Below are 9,963 nucleotides of genomic sequence, written 5' to 3'. Positions count from 1 at the left end.
TCCCTCCCATTATTCGTGCAAGCTCTTCCTCAGGTATCTCTCTTATCCCAATGACCAGGCAATTTTGGCAATTAACATCAGTATTTTATGTCTTGATAATGTATATAACACATTAACAAGCGCTAAGAACTGCAAATGTTTTATTATAACACCCAAATCATTACACCCAATTCACTGTTAATGCTTAATTTGTTGTTACATGCATTGTACCACATATGGGTAAAAATTTTATATTTTTAACATGTGCAAATCTACAGCAGTATCATGTGGAAACAGTCATCAACATACAGCATTATTATGCAACATTTTTATGCTGTGTGACAAAATGTTGAACTCACTTAAAGCAGGCCAGAAGGTCCCAGAAACATACAATATAACATTTAGACAAGATATAACACTTTCTGTATTTATATTTACATATAAAGCTTTTTTCTGCAATTTGCAGAATATAAATTTCCACTTACTGAGTTAACGTCTGAGTTTTTAGTTATGAAAGAAGATTCATTTCAAAGATTTCAAACAAAATCAGAATTGTCCAAATTACTATATACTGAAACAACAGATATTTACAAGCTGATTGTTCACAAGCTTAAGCAAGCAAAACTGTGACAATGTGATTTTCAGCCAAGACAACATCGATAACAACAGATCCACAGATATGGGTTCAAGGACCATGTGATTGCATCATGTAGAGGTTTTTGTAATTAGTCAGCTCTGGCCCTGTAGCTGTAGGCTTTGAGCTCCTCAGAAGCTCTGCGGCTGAGATTCGGCTCCCGGAGCTCGCCTTGGCACTTCTTGTTCTTCTCAGGAGAGCCATGAAGTTGTCATTCTGGGAAGTAGTCTTGGAAACGCCGCCAATCGTCTGAGTGCCCAAGTCACCCTGCTTGTTATCAAAGGAGTCTTTGCGACCCAAGAGTTTCCTCTTAGACCTGCCAAAAAGCAAATTATTTGGAAAGGGCAAAATAATTACAAAATGTAAGGTATCAAACACCACAAGAGTTACAACATTTCACTTGAAAATAGCTGGAAAACTCATTTGTATCTCCATTTTGATTTTTTTTATTTAATTGGAAAATTCCACATGCTCTTTACATTGCCTGAATTTTTTTTTAGAAAAATCTATTGAAAACTGCTTGAAATAAAATATTTTGATTTAAAAGTTAAGAACATTTTTTTTCCTCTTTTGTAAAATGGCCACTCGGGAGACTGTCACAATACGCAATAACGCAAACCATTTCTAAACATTTCATAATATTTTAACTGCTGCTACCTGTGAATAATGGTGAACAAGTCTTCTGTTGTGTGAGATGCAGATTTGTGAAGAAAAACGTCATCCTCTTCACCCCCCAACTGCAGAGCACTAATGTCTGGCACTTGTCCCTCCTCTGTAACTCTTCGATATGACTCATGCTCTGGTCAAGAGAAATGAGGGATCAGTTACCTAAGACTTCATAAATAAAACATTCATTCTACAAATTATCATCATTACAAAGTCCTTACCAGGTAAGCTTGGTACATTCGGTTGTTCTCTTTCACCGTCATGTAAGTAAGTGGGAATGAGTCCATATACTGTGACATGATATTCCTTTTGAGAGCTCTCAGGTTGTGAATAACTGAGAGGTGGCTGGGCATGCTTATCCAAATTCTCCATTGCAGATGCGTTATCACAAGGTAAGTAGACAGTATCGGGTCTCTTTGCAACTGGAGGACCTGGTGCTCTTCTCTTCTTTTGGGGTTCATTTGGTTTGGTGTGGCTGGCAGTGTTGAAGGGTAGCATATTTGGGGCTCCAGAGTTGCATAGGGACTGTGGACGAATGCTCTCCTTTATATGCTGTTGAGACTGAAAATCATGCTGCTGCTGCACCTGGTGATATTCATGGTCAATACCAGAATTAGACAGCGTTGGAAAAACAGCATTTGACTTGACCTTACTAACAGTTGAATAAATGGCATCCTGTACATAACTAGTAGAGGGTGGTGGAGGATCTGCACCAGATGGTGCACCAAAACTGGACTTTGCCACAGCATTGGGTGGCCTTTTAGACACAGGTGGCTTGGGTGCTACAGGGGGTTTAGCTTTGGGACTCTGCTGCATAGTTGCAGAGCTTCCATCCCTTTCATTCTCTTCCTCTATCACACCAGAGACAGCTGTGTTTTCCAGGTCTGAGCTACTGACAGAACGCAAGCGCACATTGTTCAGGTCTTCCTGAGTCACCACAGGCATTATCAGCATACTGTTGCTCATTCTTTGCTTAGGTCTTGTGGTGGCAGATGTGTCTGAGTAGCGACGATTTGCTTTAGGATGGACAGGGGAGGGTTCTGGATTAGGCATAGGTCTGGCATCTTGCATTTCAGGCAACTGTAGGGATAATCTTGTCCTGCTATTCCTTGCCCGTTGGCCAGGAACAGCACTGGAAGGTTTGGGACGCATCCTGCAGCCAAGAGGAGAGGGTCCTGTTATAACTGACTGAGTTGGTGTCTCGCACTGGCTTGAGTAGCCACTAGAGGGGGAGGCTGACCCAGGTGGTTTGGTAGGGGAGGAGATGGAGGGTTGAGAGGGAGAGGACCGAGAGGACGATGGAGAGTTGTTGCAATCAGAGTTGTAAGGGATCTTTGTGGCTTCATTTATGGAAGTTCCTGGACAGGGGCCTGAGCTAGATTTGGATGGTTCACTGGACTTCATCTCTTTGAGTGGCCTATGGCTGGAGATTGGCTGACTCAGTGGAACCTTTCTTGATCCTTCAGCAGCATGGGTGGACTGCTCAGAGTTGGCAGCCTCTGCCTTAAGTACCGGAATAAGGTCCGGAAGGAGCATGACATTCTGGGCGTCGCTGGGGATGTAAAGGCTCCGTGTTCTACGCTCTGGAGGCTTCAAATCTGCAAGCTTGTTCAGGGACACTGTCCGTACAGGTGGGGCTGGTTTCCTTTTGGCCTTTCTCAGAACAATGCTGCGGGCCCTGGACTGAGGCACTGCATCAGGAAGATGATCTCCTTTCCTTACAGAGGTGCTATCACTGCCACTGTCCTCTGAGCTGCTGCTGGGATAAGACAGGGCATAACTTTCACATCGTCTGCGAGTTACAGCTGGGTTGGAGGTGATGGCTGTGGAAAGGGACAATGAACGTCGGTGAGGTTCCATGGCACTGGCAGGTCTGCTTCTACGCTCTTTCTGCGAGTTGCCTGTGCCAACCCGTTCTTTATCCCTCCTTCTGACAGTGGAGCTGGTTGGTGGGGACTGGCATGGTTCTTCTGGATCTTGGAATTGTGGAGGGGGTTTGATCACATCAGGTGCCAAAAGATAGGAGTTCAAGGAGTCATCCCACTCAGCTGAAAAAGTTGAGACGTTGGGGCCAGTCCAGGTCTGGGATGGGCAAAACAGGGCTGTGTGCTCCATCGTTCTTGAGGAGGATAGGCAAGTTTTTGAGATTTGTATTGGAACCGATTCTTTTTCAAATATGGTGGAATTCCATCATTTCCTTAGGGTTTTTCTTCTGTGCATTGTGGGAAATACACAACCTACAGTCATACAGAGAAGTGTTCAATTTAGCACAGTATGGTGTAACCTAAACAAGTCAAATATTTAATTTGTGATATTTAAGACTTAAGTGACTCAGTGTAATTCATTGCTTGAAGTACCAAGAGATTATATCACTTTCTAATCATTTTGAAGCAAGGAGAGGGGGAAAGAAAAAGAGAGAGTGAAAATATCAGCCTATCTGGATCTTTGTTTGGCACATGAGTGGGTGTTCACCATGGCAACAGTTACCTGTTCATCCATACACAGAACGAGAGCAGACCCAAAAGGAATCTCTACAGTAGCTATATAATGCATGTATATAGAGCTAGATGTAATGGTGAATAGTGGATATTAACACTGAGTAGGATGTCACAAGCAAGATAGGAAGAAGAATACACATAAATCGCACCCAAATTCCATGTAGAGCAGCTCTCGATCCAACTATGACCACTAGCTAAACACACAGATTGTCAGAGAGATGTCAGAAATGCTGTTAATAATATTTGGTGGGATATATGGAACACAATAACCTAGGAATGTTGAAATGTTACATTTCTGGAACTCTGTTTGTGTTTATAAAGTTTTCAGTGCAGTTTAGAAATGTTATGTTCATTTCATTTCCTGAATTCATTTCCTGAATTCCCCAATCTTACTCGTCCTCTCTCTTTCTCTGCTTTATATAAATACTCAGCTGTACCAACAGAGCAACATAGCTCTGTCTCAGACAAACAACAACCAGTGCAAGGGCACAGGTGAAGTATATAGCAGCTCATCACAAGACCGACATCATCCTCTACCTACAAACAACTTCACAGTTCAATACAGTAAAAAAAATGCATCTCAAATAATGCTGGTATTGAAACACCAAGTGTTTTACTAAAAGGTCTATATTCAAAATTTTTTTCTTTCTTTCACTTCTTTTTCATGCTCACTCATGATGTTTGTGTGGTATTATGTACCAAAAACAATAAATATTTTCGAACTTCTTTTGCTTACAATTAAGCAGGCTGTTTTTGACACCACATTTAATAGTGATATATCATATGGCCGCCCTGTATTGTACTTTATTCAAAAAGCAGTCCAGGCTGAAACACTCCTTGTAACTTCAGCGTGAATGGGCAAAAGACTGTCGGCCGAATCATGACATCACAAAAAAAAAATTCAAAACAGACTGTTTTGCAGCTGAGTTTCATCAAAAAGCATCAAAAAAGCAGTGAAAATATGAAGAACAGTGGTACTCATCCACTATTGACAAAAAACCTTTTGACGTGACAGCAGGAAAAGTGTCGGCTTTTCAGCTGTTCTAACATTTAATAATGACTAGAAATTCACAAATATAGGAATTGTGGCTGATTGCCAACATCTGATAATTTTCATTAACCTATCTACCGATGCTGATACATAAACAATTTCAAAAAGTATGAACTGGCGCTAAATCCACCTGGATCAGAATTACAGAGAAGTATAACCTTTATTTGTAGCACATTACAAATGCAGTAAAATGAATAAATTGTAGATATTTTAGCACAGTAGCCCAGCATTACCAAAACATTCTGCTCCTAAGAAGTACAATAAATATGTCATTGAATATCAATTTGAAATATTAGTCAAATCTAATCATCATATACTATTACTGATATATTTTTTAAAGCAAAGATCTGCCGATACCAATATGGTGCATCCTTAAAAAAAAGACTAAAAATCAAAAGACCACTAAAGGAAAGACCAGGTTTAACTCCTTATATTGCCAGGACTCACTCCAAGAACTTCTCTGCTGTAGTCCATATAGTTGGTGGATAATAAACCGTTGGATATAATAAGCCTGAGATTTCAAGTGCCTAAAGCAAGTGAGGTGCATCCACACAGCATTCTTGTAGCTGTTGCAGTGTGCTATGACATGAGAAGTGTTTGGGTGCACTTGCTAGAGACACACCACCAAACGGACTAAATGCTTGCTCTTCAGAAAAGCAGGATGAATGTTAATATCTGTATTTCTGCAGCAGCACCCTCAAACTCCAGCAAGATCAGGAGCATAATCAGGCATTTTAACTGATTCCATCAAAACATGATCTGTCGATGTACATATTTTGCAAAGATCAACATCTGTTTGTGCTTGTTGCTTATTCTGTCTTCCCATCAAACGTGGTGTTTTTACGCAGGGTAGAAAAAAAGAATCATGAACACCCATGTCTTTCTGAATCCGAATGTGAGAAATGTGATAAATAATTCAGCTGATGAAACGCTGGTCAAGCTCACACATTTCGCCACTCACATGTATTTACATGTGCATCCAATAAAATCTATGATATGACAACGTTATATCTTCATATATCAAATACATCTTTGCAAACGAAGCAAGTATTTCAACCTTGCAAGTGCCTGCGACACAAATCACTCAAAGATGTCGTATTTTGAATGAACACGCATATCTAATGAGAGAAATGATGAAACGCAATAACGGCGCGATATCAAAACATACTGACAGTGGTTATCATTACGTAACCGCGAGTGAAGATCAAGCAGAGAAGAGAAGCCACAAGTTGCACGGTCAAAGTCAGGGTCACCTGGCCAAAATACACTGACGCAGACACTGTAGGTACGCCATGCACGACATTACCTAATTTTGTGGTGCGACAATGAAAGTCTCTCTATTTTAGGAAATTCGCACGCTCAAAGCCCCCTCCTAATAGCCCCTATCCCCCCTGTTACCTACCTTTCAGATGGCTCTGGAGACTGAGCTGTATTTTCTGATGTAGTTCCCACTTGCACCCTCTCTCTCTCTCTCTCTCTCTCTCTCTCTCACACTCTCCTGCTCTCTCTCTCTTGCTAGCTCACCAATATGGCCCAATGCATTCACATGCTGTTACCATGACGATAGGAAGTGGGCTGCTCGCTTCCTTTCCGAGTTCAAGTTCGCTGGATGCTGAGGAAAGGCAGCGAGAGAGAGAGAGAGAGCGAGAGCAAAAGGGAGAGAATGAGAGACACATTACATAAACACCAAATCCTCAGAGACTGTACATTCACTGCACTGCCTGTCAAAAACAGCAATATATCAGAGCAGAACTGTGCAAGCTCTCCTCTTTCAACCGTACCGTACAAACACGAGCGGCACGAGAGAACTGCATCCAGATCCATAGCAACGGCACGGAACACAGGGGTCCGATGTAACATTTCAGCTCAATCCAGTGATGAAGCGAGAGGGTCTATGTCTATACTGACATTAACAGCAGAACTGCTGCGAGAATCCATCACCAACAAGGTTTTGTTTTTTAGCTCACATTGAGACAGTGGTTACATAACATGAGGCATTATGCTGCATTATTCCAAACAAATTGGCCATTTTTAAATACAGGAAATACGTTCTAAATATGATAACGATATTGTTCTCTGGATTTGTTGACAGTGCATTTCTAGTACATCAGTAAGTAATCTACATAATTACTGTTTACATGTGTGCTGTAGCCTTTAAATATAAGGCTACATAATAGGCCATTAGTGCTAGACCATAATAACGCTGAAACTTCTCATGCATCGCAGATGTTCTGTGACAACCAAGTAAGAGTGTGAGATACTGAGAAAACAGATAGGAATGTGTGAGAAAGATTAAAGAGAAAAGAAAGAGAGAGAGAGAGAGAGAGAGAGAGAGATGAAATTGGGCCCACCCAGTTTCAGTAATTTTGAGAAAGAGGTGTTTACCACTGTTCCGCAATTCTGACCACTACTTCTTCACAACAGAGGCGGCGGGGTGTGAAATGTATAATCATGATGCATTACACAATAGAGTTACATAAGCAATCCATCCAATACAAAAAAAAGTTTAGGTGGGAATATTCAGTGCAGCATAGCACCAGCCAGCAGTAGCTAGCCCCAGAGCCGAGGGAAAGAGCACCCTTGGATGAGAGCTTATTAGCATTACAAGGGAGGGTGAGCAGAGCTAATTTATGGTAATTGTGGCCTTGACCAGAGATGACTAACTCACACAAAAAAAAAAACTGATTCCGTGGAGACCGTCCATTCCCCATAAGTTAGCGTTAGAATGTCTCCAAGTTATAGTCAGTTATGCCCCCAGTCTCATTCCGGCCCCTACTCCATGTGCCTATCTGCTCCACCTCCATCTCTGCGTTCATGTGAAGAGACGTAGGAGTGCTCTATAAAATCTTCCAACAGACAACACCGATGCAGACTTAATGTCAACATACTATGGAAGCACAGGATGAAGGAAACTGCATACTATGTTAATTCCACTAAAGAATTTCTAGTGAGGAGAACTGCCATTCAGTAATGCCCACTGAGTTTGTAAAGCGTCACAGGGCGTTCTTAAAGAGTCCAAAATGAGTTCCTGGAGCTTTTGTGCAAAATCTTAATTAGTAGACACTCAATGATTTTTATATATACAAATGCATCCATTTTAGCATAAAACACTAAACACTGCTATATATGTTTGAGCACCTTTGAACTTCCTAACTGTGCCTCATGTACTCTCATGACTTTAGTAAGTACAAACCACTTTACTCGGTCAATGAGCTCACCAACTATTCAGCACTCAGCAGCAGTAAGGCTAGCATCTTATGACACAAAACATTTTTACCGTGGAAAAAAAATGCTGGTAAGATTTTGTTGATGATTTTTAATGAAGTATATCTTTCAGCTTTCCGAAATTAAAGGGAGGTCCCATGTATATGCCTAGAAACATGACGTACAACTCCATTCATCCCCCATTTGTTGAGGATTTGCTCGAGGACACCCTCTAGCATTTTTGCAGTCAATTTTAGACATAATGTGAGAAACAGAAACTGTCCATAGTCTCCTTAAACTGGCTCTGTCTAGTTCCATTTTATTATCTAATTAATATTTTTTTTGATTATGCTATATTTTGGCATATTTGTCTCATAAAGCTTTTTCACAATGTGCTTAAATACAGTACAGAATGTACTGGGTTAAAAAAAATTTAAATGTTAAATATGACTACGATCACATTAACAGGTTGAAGTGGCACACATCTGATCTTCTGTCCTAACATGACTTAGTTCTGATGTTTTCAGGGCTGTATGGCAAATCTGATCTTTTCAAATCCGACCAGAGCCACTTTCATACGTGGTCCTAGATTGGATACGTATCCAGTTTGTGGCCATGTGATCTTAATGCGAAAGCTCAGATCGGAATTCATGTGCTGTTTTCCCCAGAGAGCATGCGCCATCATTTAATTGTTACCATGGTAGCAGCGCTAAACGCAAGTTAAAGCCTACAAACGGTGGAAATGCAACACTTCTCACCTTTTCGCCTTTGTCTTGCTCTAATGTTGAACAGCTGAAAGCTGAGTTAATTATCCTCTTTATCTGCTCACTAGTCTGTTTGCTGATGGTGCACGTGATTCATTCACATGATGTTACTGAGCAAGATGTGCGCATGCGGGTCATTTCAGGACGCTGGTACGTTCACATTAACGACAGGTTTGAATGATCATGTCAGAGAGATCGGATTTGAGCAATGAGGATTATAATGTGAATGTAGCACATTATACCCTCTTCCCAATGATGATAACACTGCACTGCAAACTCTAAGTCTATCCATAGCCTCCTGTGCTGGTGGGAAAGAACTGGTTTGGGAAAGGCCAGTAGTCATTGGTGAACTGTGACGATCTGAGGCAGGCCTTTAGTTTGGGTAATAAATATCATATGATGCTAATTTCTGATACTGCCCTTCTTTTAACAGTAGGATTTTTGACAATATGTTAGCTAATGGCCGATCTCATGAACATTTCATTGCAATTCCAGATTACATATGGATATCTGAAGTTTGTAAAACACATTCTGTAAGTTTTGTTTGAAACTTGCGACAAACATTAACATACTATTGTCAATACTTTGTATGTTGCAGTTCCACAGTCAATCTTTTGGTAAAAACAGTCTCCACTTTTTTCTAATTCTAACAAGAGATTTTTTTGCTATATTGTTTTCAAAAACATCATATACAATATAAAATGATATATAACCATAAAACTGGGTAACCTGGCAAGTTGACAAGCTTGCTGAACCAGTCAGTCAGCAGAAAATTACTGCTTGACTTGCACTTGAAATCAGCGTAAGGCTTTCTGTCCAGCTCCTTAAAGCCTAATGAGAGACAACAACCATAGGAGCCATGGAGCCAATTAATCCTGTGGCCAAGAAACTGTGGCCACAGTAATAGAAACGTGTATTGTACATTCAATGTGTTTGCAATTAATTACCAAGCATGCTTTAGTACAAACAAACAAAAAAGTAAGGTTTTGATTTGAAAAGAAAATACATAATAGACCTTATTAGTAATAGGCCACAGGGAGCACTACAGTCACCTGCCAGTCACATTAGCAATGAATACAGCTAACAAATTCTGACAAAATCTGATTTGACGCAATTAACTCCAATCAAGCAGATCAGGTAAATGGAAAAACACACGTGGGCCACATT

General features: G+C 40.7%; 1 protein-coding gene across 1 annotated transcript; it reads right to left on the bottom strand.

The window, feature by feature from the left end:
* Positions 1 to 123: 123 nt before the first annotated feature.
* On the bottom strand, positions 124 to 6,440 carry si:ch73-362m14.2 (NHS-like protein 2). Its single transcript, XM_017701147.1, has 4 exons — positions 6,231 to 6,440; positions 1,501 to 3,516; positions 1,271 to 1,412; positions 124 to 929 (listed from the first exon to the last, which is right to left on the bottom strand). The coding sequence occupies exons 2-4, from the start codon at positions 3,392 to 3,394 to the stop codon at positions 665 to 667; spliced, it is 2,301 nt and encodes a 766-aa protein (XP_017556636.1). The 5' UTR covers positions 3,395 to 3,516; positions 6,231 to 6,440; the 3' UTR covers positions 124 to 664.
* Between the last annotated feature and the right edge of the window lie 3,523 nt (positions 6,441 to 9,963).

The sequence above is a fragment of the Pygocentrus nattereri genome, chromosome 16 (genome assembly GCF_015220715.1).
Source record: "Pygocentrus nattereri isolate fPygNat1 chromosome 16, fPygNat1.pri, whole genome shotgun sequence".
NCBI lineage: Eukaryota > Metazoa > Chordata > Actinopteri > Characiformes > Serrasalmidae > Pygocentrus > Pygocentrus nattereri.
This window is presented reverse-complemented; position numbering and strand designations above follow the sequence as displayed.

Coding starts and splice junctions, on each gene's coding strand:
- si:ch73-362m14.2 (XM_017701147.1), bottom strand. CDS start 3,394: ATGGAGCACACAGCCCTGTTTTGCCCATCCCAGACCTGGACTGGCCCC. Junction 1,413..1,500: donor GAATGTACCAAGCTTACCTG/GTAAGGACTTTG, acceptor TCTCTTGACCAG/AGCATGAGTCATATCGAAGA. Junction 930..1,270: donor TTGTTCACCATTATTCACAG/GTAGCAGCAGTT, acceptor GCTTTTTGGCAG/GTCTAAGAGGAAACTCTTGG.